Source organism: Haplochromis burtoni, unplaced genomic scaffold, assembly GCF_018398535.1.
Source record: "Haplochromis burtoni strain Fernald_Lab_line unplaced genomic scaffold, NCSU_Asbu1 Contig_163, whole genome shotgun sequence".
Lineage (NCBI taxonomy): Eukaryota > Metazoa > Chordata > Actinopteri > Cichliformes > Cichlidae > Haplochromis > Haplochromis burtoni.
This window is the reverse complement of record NW_024582524.1, coordinates 1,168,116-1,180,707: the sequence shown is the minus strand read 5'-3', so window position 1 is coordinate 1,180,707 and position 12,592 is coordinate 1,168,116. Positions and strand designations below refer to the sequence as shown.

At 41.4% G+C, this 12,592-nt stretch overlaps 2 protein-coding genes across 2 annotated transcripts; one reads left to right on the top strand and one right to left on the bottom strand.

Annotated features, from left to right (window-relative positions):
• Positions 1-2,107: 2,107 nt before the first annotated feature.
• On the bottom strand, positions 2,108-7,536 carry zcchc17 (zinc finger, CCHC domain containing 17). Its single transcript, XM_005932973.2, has 7 exons — positions 7,452-7,536; positions 6,098-6,295; positions 3,885-3,985; positions 3,568-3,659; positions 3,379-3,479; positions 3,126-3,262; positions 2,108-2,853 (listed from the first exon to the last, which is right to left on the bottom strand). The coding sequence occupies exons 2-7, from the start codon at positions 6,234-6,236 to the stop codon at positions 2,677-2,679; spliced, it is 747 nt and encodes a 248-aa protein (XP_005933035.1). The 5' UTR covers positions 6,237-6,295; positions 7,452-7,536; the 3' UTR covers positions 2,108-2,676.
• A 56-nt stretch (positions 7,537-7,592) lies between these two features.
• Positions 7,593-12,592, top strand: snrnp40 (small nuclear ribonucleoprotein 40 (U5)). The gene is made up of 10 exons (XM_014337022.2): positions 7,593-7,817; positions 9,661-9,790; positions 9,892-9,985; positions 10,108-10,273; positions 10,396-10,518; positions 11,363-11,483; positions 11,569-11,651; positions 11,776-11,837; positions 12,175-12,278; positions 12,507-12,592. Exons 1-10 carry the CDS (start codon positions 7,707-7,709, stop codon positions 12,554-12,556), a joined length of 1,044 nt encoding a protein of 347 aa, XP_014192508.1. The 5' UTR covers positions 7,593-7,706; the 3' UTR covers positions 12,557-12,592.

Here is a 12,592-nt window from a genome sequence, read left to right as displayed (position 1 = left end):
TAAATGATCAATTTAAAGCTTTATTCGGGGAGGCTGATTGCGAGGTTGATCTCGTGCATTCAGGGCTGTATTCGAGGCGGATTGAGCGTGAAATTGTTCCAATCTGAGCTGTACTTTTAAACGGGAGGGTTGAAGAGTTCAGTAGTCCAACACAACTATAGACTCGAGATGTGTGACCACATTTTCCATCACAGTGGGCTTTAGAGGGACTCACATGGAGGTTAATTATAGCCTCTTAGCAGCTCCTGTGTGTGTGCACAGATGAGTGTGGATCTTGCCTTTGCCCTGGTGAGGTTAAAGGAAAGTTGAGGTAAAGCTTGTACTTGTGTGGATAATGTTATGTCCTGTACTTGAATTAGGCCTGTGCATGTGCTGTCTAAATTCATATCATTCCTTCCCGGGGTACACTGGTGTCATATGCTAGTGACACACTGCCAACTAAATGCAGGGTAAAGGGGTGAAAGGGCGGAGGAGGAGCCCAGGCCACCTCCTGCTGCGACTGCCTCCTAAAGTTACCCGGAGCTGAAATAGTTGAGGAACGAATGGATGGAGTAAGGGTAGAGATTATGGATGCGGCTGTTTTTGCGCACTGTACCTGCAGTGTGTTGAAAATTTTGCAGAGTAAACACAAACAAAGCAAATGAGCAGAAAAGCTGTTTCCAGGACCTTGTTGAATCTCTGCCAAGAAGAATTAAGGCAGCTCTGAGCACTAAGTGACACAGTTTGAGCCACTAACATACAGGTGTGAGAGGTCCTCTTGCAGGGTAAACCTGGTCTGAATTTTCTTCACGTCGCCATGACATCATGTTGATGTGGCTTCACAGCTCCTGAACAGAGCACAGTTGATTTTATGCAAAGCTCATGCAAAACTGTAATCACGCTGGAGCCCTTAAATAAATAACTATACATTTACATTTTCAAACTTTGGATTTTTACTACATTTCTGCAGAACAGCTTTTTTACTATGCTCACTCACGGGGCTGTTTTTCATTTTATGATACTAACCCAAACACATATATCATATATAGGTATGTACAGTGCATGTGCAGCGTAGCACACTGTATAAACTATACAGTCATAGTGCTCAGTGCTTTGTGGATTTGAAACATCACAAGGCTGGATCATACTAGTAATTCCAATTTGAGCAAACGATAACGACCAATGTGTCACAATCATTCGGCTCATGCTTGAAAATCTTTTCACGGCTAGTTTGAAAACTGACATCTGGAGCTCAAATGTGTTCTCAGACAAATTTACAGATAGCAACTCCGTGCTGTAAAACAGGGAGGGAACAGCCAAGAGGAACAGCCGTCGACAGATACACTGTGCAATCAGGATCAGACATCAAAGTGTCTGCTAATTACTTCAGAACTACACTGGATTGAAAATCAAGAATAAGAACTAATAAAAATGCAATAATAACTCTAAAACACAAGGTTTTTATTTTTAAAAAAAAGTTTCCTCTAGCTGCCTTTAAACAATCTTTTTCCAAATCATTTAACATCTTAAAACATAATGTGTCACCTATTCCAGGAACACTCTGCACAGAAAAAAAACAACATAAGATCAACCCAAGGTTAAAATTAAAGCCTGCAGTTCATTGTAAATGAATGCAGAATCCACAGTTTACTGCTGTTGTAATCCAGGTATGTGTATTAATGCAACACTTCTGGGTGTGCAGTCATGCCGAGTGTCTCATACGACTGTCAAGAGCAGAGAAAGGAAAAGAAATAGAGAACATTTTTGAGATTAAGCGGTAAACTAAACCCGCTGACGGTGGATCGCACTGGAGCTGTTTCAAACCGCCGCAGCTGGAAGCGATCTCACTCCGCAGCCTCACAAGCAGAAGCTTGAAATTGGGTCAAAGCAGCAGAGAAGAAGAAACAAGATGTTGGGCCTCTAACCCTGATAAAAAAGAAAAACTTGCGTGACATAACCTAGGCTCTATGCTGTGTAGGGGCGCCTGTCCAGGCTTTAAAACATTAACTGGTTATGGGTGGGCCAGAGCTTGAAAAATTCCACTGCATGTGCGTGTACATGTGTTTTGGTCCTCCAAGGACGGCAACATTAGGAGTTCAAGGTCCTTGAACAAAGAGATCGTGAGACATTTTGTTACCTTTACAGATAAAAATAGTTTTAATGGAGCAAACAGTGGACATGCAGGAAGACGGCTGGGTGTACTTTAAAGCGTCTCCTCGAGGTGAGACTCGCAAACACACACAAAAAAACAAAACAAAACCAGCAGACAACCTCAGGCTATCGTGTTATTACACTACTCTAAAGCTCATTTGTGGTGCCTTACACTTCCTGTTTATGTCTTAACTATTTCTTGTGTATGTGCGTGCGTGCGCGTGTGTGTCTCCTTTCTCCTTTTTTACCCTCTCGCTTGTGTATAATGGATTTCCCAGATCCTAAACAGCTGTAAACAATATCGGGGTTTTGGAAAGGGATAGCCACTTGCCGCCATATCGATTGCACCTATCTGATTACACAGTGTGGCAGACTCCTCCCTTTATGGAGGGGTAACTTCAGGACAAGTGGAGATTATCACATGTTTGTATTTACAGCGCTTCCCTTCAAGTTTTGAACTTGACAGACAGTGAATGAAGGTTTAGATATTAAAGCTGGAAGTCTTTCTCTCAGTCTGCTGCCAACCACGTTCACCCTGTGTTTGTCTCAGCTGTGTTTGTGCGATTTGTGCTTTTTGTGTTTCTTCTTCTTCTTGTCGTCTCTGTCACGCTCGTGTTCTTGCCGCCTCCTCTTGGATTTACATTCACTGCTGCTGCTGCTGCTGCTGTCGCTCTCAGACTCCTTCCTCTCCCTTTTCTTACTCTTCTTCTTTGCTTTCTTTTCCTGGAGAATAGGCATTAAAAACAAAGAAGTTGCACAAAAAAGCAGTTTCAATACCTCAAAACCCAAACACTGAAGTATGTTCCTCTTAAATCAGCACAAAAATCATTTTTCCAGGCAACAGACTCCCAATGTGGTCACAACCGCATGTCATGCAGAGAGACATGTGGGGGTTGTTGCATCAGATGAAAGAGAGAAAGAGAGAATCAGCAAAGGAAAGGTAGAGCGGAAAAGGAAGCGAGAGCTGCGCAGGGCTTTAAAGGTCACATTGTCACCTTCTTTTTCTTCTTTTTGTCTGAATCTTGATGTTGTGCGGCTGTAGATGGTTGCTGCTGTGGCTCTTCATCGTCCTCTTCAGGCAAGAGAGCGTACTGCAGGCCAGGAGCAGAGAAACAGTCCTTTGTAAAGTGACCTGAAGAGAGTAATAATTTATTTAACAACTGCAGTGTGAATTCAAACAAATCAGCCATCTGTGTGAAACAAGCACAGTCTCTTTGACATATTACATGACTCATGATGTCACCTCACCCTTGCAGCCGCACTTTGAACACGTTGTGTTGAGCACAGCCTCCAGCGTGATCCTGTTGCTGGTTTGGTCTCTAAACTGCTTACGCCGCCTTGAATCCTGCCTATAAACACACACACACAGATGTTAACAACATACACACACCTGTTCAGACACATGAAAACACACACAATGAATCCATAGGCACTTACTCTGCCATAACATTGTTGGGGTCCAAGTCCCGCCCTGTTCCCTGATTGACAGCTTTCATGGAGAAAGACAGCTTCACCTTGTCACCCTGAATCTGATGAGCAGAGGAAGAAGCTGTAAACTTTCTGCTCTGTGTGTGCACTTCTGTGACTATCTTTATGAGAACCAGGTTGAGTTTGAGCCCACTGGAGTGGCAGTTTCTGACACCTTTTCAGGTTTAAGGGTAAAGGAGGGCTTTTAATGCAGCCTTTCTGGGGTTTGGAGTTGAAGAATACCTTCATTTAACGAATGTTGTCCAAAACACGTGTGATATTGTTACCTCTCTCCCTATGACTTTAATCCACACATGTTCTCCCACATCCACAATTTCTGAAGCGTTCTCCACCCGGGAAGCTGACATCTCACTCACATGTACCAGACCTGTGAAAGCAAAGGACAAATCTCATTTAGATATCACCTAAAATACATTAATACTTTCAAAAGTCTTAAGCAAACCCTCATGTCTTTATATTTGGAACCAGACTTTCTTTCGTAATTTATAAAACGGTCTTGAGCAACAGTTCTTCAGCCTTTTCTGAAGGCCAAATGCCACATTACACAAGAAGTGGATTGAAAATCAGTTGCAACAGGTCTTATTAAGTTATGAATCCAAAATTTATTTATTTTTTGTTCATATCGTTGTCAATATGTACAGAGGAGGTCATGAGAAAATACAAGAGTGTCTACAGCCATCTGTAAAACATGATACCAATGCAGCAAAAGCATACCCAGATAGAAAAACTTATAATGCATAACCATTATACCAGTCATGGATTAGCCTCCCACGAGCTCAGATTTCAGCATTATTGAAACAGTGTGGGAGAATGGAACAAACAGCAGCCAACATCCAAAGAGGAGCTTTGAATGTCCTTCAAAAAGCCTGGAGAACTATTCCTGAAGACTACCTAAAGAAAGTTAGGTAACAGAGTTAAGACTATGTTGTGAAATATAAATGTGGTTATAACAAATATTAACTTTTGAGCTCATTAGAATTGTACAAACTCTGTATTTCCATTCATGTTTGCACAGGTTTGAATAAATCACTGCACCCATTTTCCTCTTTCCCAGCAAAACATAAAGAAATAAGGAGTGGCTCAAGACTTTTGTACAGCACTTCACGGTGAGCATTCATGACCTACAGAAAAGGTTGACAAATGAAAACCCAAATACTAAATTAAGAATCAAACTTATTTCCGGCTGTTATCAAGTTTCAATAACATTTGACCAACTAAATCATATAACTGTGCTTAATCATTACATCTACTTCAAACCACTTTAACTGACTCTCACTTCAAAGGGACTGTAATTTAAATAAAGCATACAAGTTCTCTTCAAATCATTTTTTAGGCTACAGGTTATGAATGTGTGAGCACAAGTTGTTCGGTTCGCCCTCCGGTGGTGAAAATGAACAGCTGCTGTTTAACTGGACATGTAGGTCAAGGCCAAGCCACAATAAATCATACTTCATTATCAAAGAGGTAACCCAAGTGTAAATATAGATACGAGTCATCCCACTTCATCAACGTGTCCCACTTCTTATCAACCCCGCCCAACCATCCTTCCACACCTCCTGTCTGTACACACACATCTTCAATTTCTGTTGCTATGAAGATAACACAAATGAATTATAATAGAAGAAACTATGATTGTGCTAATAAGCCAAAAAGAACAATTTTTTTTAAACATAACAAGAATGTGAAATATCTTACTTTGACCTGTGTCTTTGAAGTCTTTCAGCCTTGTCTTCTTACACACAGTGAGACAGTACACTAATTCAATTCAATTCAATTTTATATAGCACCAAATCATACCAACCGTCACCTCAAGGTACTTTGTATTGTAAATGGTAAATGGACTGATTCTTATATAGCTTTTCTACTCTGCAGGAGTCCTCAAAGTGCTGTATACAACATGCCACATTCACCCAATCACACCCATTCTCCCAAGCACTGACTCTAACTGAGTCTACAGTTTAGACGGCGTGTGAACGACATTCACACGCCGATGGATGCATCGGAGAGGTTAGTATCTTGCCCAAGGATACTTGGCATGCAGACTGGAGGAGCCAGGGATCGAACCACCAACCTTCCGATCAGTAGATGACCTGTGAGCTACAGCCACTCATTGTAAAGTAAAGACGCTACAATAATTAGGGCAGGCTTACCTACTATACTTGCATGTATGTCCTTTTTTAAGGGTTTTGTTGTTTTCAGGTTTATTTACATAGTACCAATTCACAACAACAAGTATAACAGTACAAAGTGTTTTGTTTGACTCAAGACACTTTGTACTGTAAGGTAATGACCTGCAATTTTAAAGGAAAAACTCCAATAATATTACTGCCCCCTATGAGCAAGCACATGGTGACAGTAGGAAGGAAGAACTCCCTTTTAACAGGAAGAGATCTCCAGACAAAACAACACTTTGTTTTTTTTTCTTCTTCAACCTATTTTTCTTTATTTTTCATCTGAATAATCAAATCTTTTCACTGACCTTCCTTCCTGTATCCCGGCAGTCGAACAAATGCTCCATAAGTTTGCACTGAAACCACCTCTCCTTTGGCAATGCTGTACAGTGGTGGCAAACCATCCAGCCCAGCCGGCTCTGATGGTCGGCGGTCACGGTCGGACATCGTCTCAAAACAGCCACGGTTTCCAATAACTGAATCTTGCGCTTGGATTCCCACAATCCCTGAAATGGCAGATCAGGTGCATTTATGCTCTCTGTTTTAATCTTAGTGAGTTTAAACTCTGTTAGCTCAGAATAAACTAATTCTAATTTGTTTATTTGTAGGTCACATTCTTACATGGCGGGTATTTTTGCATTGTTTTTGAATTTATACATCAGTTTTCTAGTCTTTATGACCACTTTAGACTACAAGCACATTTTAACTATACATTCATGCAGCACTTTTAAGCACTTTATTCACCTCACATCCACAGCCAATTTAGAATCACATGTATGTCTTTGGAGTGTGGCCAGAAGCCCAAGTACCTAGAGGAAACTTCACACCAAAAGGCCACTGACAGGTTCTGAAACAGGAACTTTCCTGGTGTAAGGCAACGGTTCTAACTACCCCATGATCATCGCATCCTATTTCAGATCTTGTGTCTGTGCCAAGGCACCCTCTGACCTCTGTATGACCTCAATATATAAATACTTCTATGCCAATTTATTATTCCATGCATGGAATGTACCATTTTAAAATTCCCTAAAACCAAAATTTTCTGTTATTTGAACCACACCGGTGGATCTAAAATCCATCTGAATAGATACGACCTAGAACAGCCTCATTGTACAAACACTATGAATTTTTAAACATTTTCATTTTCGTGTATTTTGGGTCACTTTAGGAAAAGTCATGGAATTTCATGCTAAAACAAAGACATATTTTTTTTACTGAAGTCAAATGTCAACACAGTTCATTTGATCCTAACAGTATACAAAAGCTAAATCTAAAAAGAGATTGATTTAATTTATTATGTTCACTGATTATTTTACCCCCACTCGCATGCTGGCTTGCTATTCAGCCGTGTCATATTTTGTACCCGAAAGTGATTTTTATGAGCTTCACAGCTATGTGTTGGATCTCTTGGATAGCAATAAAAACCTATTAGACTCACTTTTTATCTCAAACACAAAAGCTGAATGGAACAGCAGCTCCTCGGCTAATGTTAGCCACACTAAAGAGCTTTAATAAATGAATAAACAGATATTGAATAAATAAAATATGAACAAGAAAATGGGCCCGCGCCTGCTTAACGTTCTAGTTTATAATAAACAATAAACATAACCTCATGCAGCAATAATTTCAGAGAAAATAATTTTAAAATGATATCAGCGTTACCTTTCGGATTGATACGATGGTTATTTTACATCCGGTTCAAAACGTTTCAACAACAAGCGGAGCGGCTAATCTACCAATCATCTTAGCCGTTGCAAACCTCGACCAATAGTATTCCTCGCGCTCACAGGAAGTACTTCTTCTGTGTTGATACGTTGGTGCTACTTCCTCCGACGTCTCGTATGAAAGACGTCCATTCATTTTTTGTAAATTGTAGCGTTAAAGCTTTAAATTTTTGCGGATTTTTGTCCTGTAAAGATGATTGAGCCTATGAAAAGAGCGGCAGACATGGCGGTGGTTCCTTCCGCCGTGAAGCGGCCCCGGACGGAGCTGATAGCGGCGGCGCAGTCTCAGCAACTCGTGGCCACGGTACGGAGGGTAGCTGTTACTACAACCGGGAGGGGTGGCTACTGAAGTAGACTCAAACACTTAGAACAAGTAACCACACTATACTGTGTGCGCTTTGTGATTAATTATATATAAAGCCGCCTGGAAAAAAGTCACATTTTCCCTTTGTGATGATTTTAGGTTCATTATCTGGGCTGCCAGCGAGACAGATAAACGTGAAAATAAAATTAGCACAGCATTAGCTCTCACTTTGATGCTTTTTACAATGTCTCCATCTGGATTTAGGTAAACGATTGTTTAAAAAGAGTTTTTAAAGCGATCACAGAAAATGTTCTTTTGTGTTCTGGTTGAATGTTTTATCTTTTAAGGATAGAAACTCAGCAACATTGATAATACCAGCTCCAAAATAACGGGGGTCGCGCAAAGCGATTTGTGTTTACACTGAGAAACTCGGGTGATAAAGAAAGTAAAAGACATTATCAACTATCTTGACCACCATTTCTATTCTGAATTCAGGAAGTTACTCCCAGGTAACCCCTACTTTGTATCTCAGTGTAGAACAAATAGATACTTTTATTCCTTTGGCTGTTAACTCTGACATTTCGACTATTCAAGGTGGGGGTAGGATTATGTCAGGGTTTGGCTCTGTGCCCCTTTCTTGTTTGTAGTCTTGATGGAGAGGCTGAAAGATGAGGCCAGGCAAGAGTGCCGGTAGATGATGTCTGCAGCAGATCTGTAGTGAGAGGAGGGAGCAGGGGGAAGAGAGTCTGGTGAGGTGGAGAGAAGAGGAATGAAAGTCAGAAGACACAAAACAGAACTCGTGTGTGAATGAGAGGGAGACGCATCAAATTCCAGTCTGCTGGGAGGTGTAACAGTGAGGGTATATGAGTTTACATAAATGGGTTCAAACATCCAAAGCAACGGACGGGGCATTAGATAAGGGAAGAAGAGAGTGCAGCCAGGATGCAGTCCATGGATTGTGGAAGAGCAGCTACAGGAGTGAAAGGGAAGATGGTAATGAGACCTGCTGTATGTATGGTTTGGATGGTGTATCATGGCTCTGACAAATTGAAAACGTTCAGATTTACATTGGGAAGGACCCAAATGGACAATACTAAAGATGCATGCAAAGTTTCATCAGAGGGACATTGCAGATTGAGCAGTTAGAGAGAGGGCTGAGATGGTTTGGACATGTGGAGAGGAGGGATAGTGGATGGGATGTTGAAGATGGAGGAAATGAGGAAGACCTCACAGAAGATCCTTTGATGTAGTGAAGGATGTCATGCAGAGGGTTGGTGTGAGAGAGGAGGATGCTTGAGATGGAGGTAGATGATCCTTGCAGATCATCTTTATTCGCATTAAAACACCAGCATTTCATTAAATATGACCTTGACATTTGTTTTTGAGACTATTATATAAAAGAAACAACAACAACACTTTGACCCACGTTCACAGTCCATATCTGATTTTATAATAAATTATAAATACAAGCTAAAAATATCCAGTATGATTCAACTGGATAAGTTACCTGAATATTTAGAAACAAGATACTCAAACCTTTAATCATCTGCCTCCAGATGTATCTACCTTCCCAGGTCACCTGGCAGGACACATTTCTATACCAACAGCTGCCTTTGATCCCGGCTTTTGTTCCCACAAAGAAAACTGATCAGGAATCAAGAAAGAACTGATAATGGGGAAACATTGTATTAGTTATTGTTTAAAGTGTTACCATATAAATTAAAACCCATGCCACTGACTGTACTGCAAGGTCCTCTTGTCATAGCCTCACATCAGTACATTTTTTCTGAAATTCCCTCCTTAACCTCAACCTCTGTATTAACCACGTATATGTCTCCCATAGGGCCCCCCACGGACCTCCAGCCTCCAGGCTCCCATCATGCTAATGTCTGGCCACGAGGGTGAGGTGTACTGCTGCAAGTTTCACCCCAATGGAGCCACCCTTGCCTCTTCAGGATTTGACAGACTCATATGTAAGTTAGTTAAACTCCCAGTAAATCTCTGCAGTGAGGCAACAACTTCTTCACTGTAAATAACTTGGTGTGTACCGGTGTTTTGTGTTTTTTTGCTGCAGTGCTCTGGAACGTGTATGGAGATTGCGAAAATTACGCCACACTGAAGGGACACAGTGGAGCAGTGATGGAGCTGCACTACAACACAGATGGCAGGTAAGTAGGTGGAGATCTTTAGCAAAGGACACATGCAATCAGTACTTCCTATTAAGGGCTTAATAACCCTGTGCTCTTTATAAAGGGTTAACTAACTGTTATTTCCTGCTATGTAATTTCAGCATGCTGTTCTCAGCCAGCACAGACAAAACTGTAGGTGTTTGGGACAGTGAAACGGGCGAGAGGATCAAGCGCTTGAAGGGCCACACTTCCTTCGTTAATACATGCTACCCAGCTCGCCGTGGACCCCAACTCATCTGCACCGGCAGTGACGACGGGACAGTGAAGGTGAGTTTTCCAGCTTTATTTTTATCCACATCTTTAGGTCTGGATGCCACATTTTTGTCCCACAAAATTAAACATGAAGGTCTGATTGTGCTTTCTGTTTGATGTCACTGTCTGCTCTGTAGCTCTGGGACATCCGTAAAAAAGGAGCCATCCACACTTTCCAGAACACCTACCAGGTGCTGGCTGTGACTTTCAACGACACCAGCGATCAGATCCTGTCAGGAGGCATCGACAATGACATCAAGGTAGAATGACGCTGGAAACACGTTACTGCTGATGGAACTTCTTGTCCATGTTCTTTCGAGGGTATCCTGAAAAACGAGATTGTTTATGCTGTGGATTTTATTATCACAGCACACATAGTGTATTAGTGAAATTAAATCTCGGCTGGGCCAATTTTTCACTTCATGGCGCAGCTTTAATTTCAAATAATTATCTTGGACGCCTGTGGCCAAAGAAGGCAAAAAGATGGAATTTGATTAGCAGAAGCGAGCAGGACCTATGGACTCAGCACAGCTTGCCAGAGTGGGCTGTTTATCCTTGCCACCTATCAAAGTGTTACATGCTTGACAGGCATATAAATGGGTTTTCATACATAACTATTTTCAATTATTCCTGAGAGCACTGTGTCGTTTTGGAAGAAAGGGAGCCTCTAGTCATGTTCAAGAACACAAGGCTGAAAAGTGAAACTAAGGTTTTACATGTAGTTCATGCACAGTTTAGAATGTATCCAGGACAAATTACTATAATTTGTTTTTTAAAAATAATTTCCCAGTGGTTGTGGCTCTTAAATTCTGGAGCAACATGAACAAAAGATTGCGTAAATAATTTTGGTTTTATCTTAGTTTGGAGCGGTTTGATGCTAACGTGTAGCTCAGCGCTGGTTATTTTTCATTTAAATACAAGTGAAAAAGTTGTTTCTACTCTGTATTTAGCCACTGTTGGGACGCTGTTTCCCTGAGGTACTGCAAAGACCATAAAGGAGTGAATCATTTTTTACTTTTGCACCTCTTATAAAATGTTCAAGAATGACTTTGCATGGCTTTTCTGCAGGAACCCTACCCAAAGTTATTGATTGTGTTGTTGCAGGTGTGGGATCTGAGGCAGAATAAGCTGATCTACAACATGCACGGACACGGTGACTCAGTGACTGGGCTCAGCCTGAGCTCCGAGGGGTCATACCTTCTCTCAAACTCCATGGATAACACAGGTACTATCAGACATGTTTGGCTCATAAACGTGGTTGGCTGTATGGGTGAATCCTGTTCTTGAAGTCTCCCTGTGTCTCTGTGCAGTGCGTATTTGGGATGTTCGACCATTTGCTCCCAAGGAAAGATGTGTGAAGATTTTCCAGGGCAATGTTCACAACTTTGAAAAGGTAAGTTATATCCCTCTTCATCGAAGTGACAAACAGCTGGAGTCCTGCAAGCGTTTTTGTCTTTCACCTCAGCAGCTCACACATGTAATGCTTTGTTTCTAATTCATCTTTTCCTGTCATTCAGAACCTGCTGAGGTGCTCCTGGTCTACTGATGGCAGTAAGATAGCTGCAGGCTCGGCTGACAGGTGAGAAGCAAACACACCGACTCATATGAGCTCGCACACAAACACAAAGGGCTCAAGTCACCTTCAGGTTAGCTGCTGTACTCTGAGTGCACCATCGAATCTGTATTTCTGAAAGCAAACATCCCGCAAAGGACATAATTAAGAAAAATGCAGTGACGAAAATGTGATTTGTTACCAGTAAAAATAAGATTAGATTAGATGTTTATATTAACGAGCAGATGACCAGGTTTACCTAATGAAGTGGTGAGTGACTGTATGACATATATAGTTTTTAACATATGGCGATTTCAAATGTAAACACCTTTTTTTTTCTTTTCTTCTGCATCATGTTTTACAGGTTTGTGTATATTTGGGACACCACATCACGCAGGATCCTGTACAAACTGCCGGGCCACGCAGGCTCGGTCAACGAAGTGGTCTTCCACCCAGAGGAGCCTATAGGTGAGTGAACTAACTTCATCGGTTAAGGTGTGTTTCAGGGCTAAAATACACTTTTTTAATTAACACAAGATTTAATTAAGATAACTTGAAGGCACATTGGGATAGGTGGATGTCAGTATGCCAGAATTATGTTAAGTTAGGCGCTTAGGTCGCTTTAAGCTTGCTTATGAAACATTAAACAAAAATCAAAGTCGAATCCTTTTTTTTCTCCTTTGTCTCTCTACACAGTGCTGTCTGGTGCCAGTGATAAACGTCTGTACATGGGAGAAATTCAGTAGGGGCTGCGTGTGCGTGTGCGTGTGCGTGTGCGTGTG

Excerpts from the sequence above, each read along its gene's own strand:
- zcchc17 (XM_005932973.2), bottom strand. The coding sequence starts at position 6,236 with ATGTCCGACCGTGACCGCCGACCATCAGAGCCGGCTGGGCTGGATGGT. Across the intron at positions 3,986-6,097 it reads GCCGGGATACAGGAAGGAAG|GTCTGGTACATGTGAGTGAG; the intron begins GTCAGTGAAAAG and ends TTGCTTTCACAG. Across the intron at positions 3,660-3,884 it reads TTAAAGTCATAGGGAGAGAG|ATTCAGGGTGACAAGGTGAA; the intron begins GTAACAATATCA and ends TCTGCTCATCAG.
- snrnp40 (XM_014337022.2), top strand. The coding sequence starts at position 7,707 with ATGATTGAGCCTATGAAAAGAGCGGCAGACATGGCGGTGGTTCCTTCC. Across the intron at positions 9,791-9,891 it reads AGGATTTGACAGACTCATAT|TGCTCTGGAACGTGTATGGA; the intron begins GTAAGTTAGTTA and ends TTTTTGCTGCAG. Across the intron at positions 10,519-11,362 it reads GCATCGACAATGACATCAAG|GTGTGGGATCTGAGGCAGAA; the intron begins GTAGAATGACGC and ends GTGTTGTTGCAG.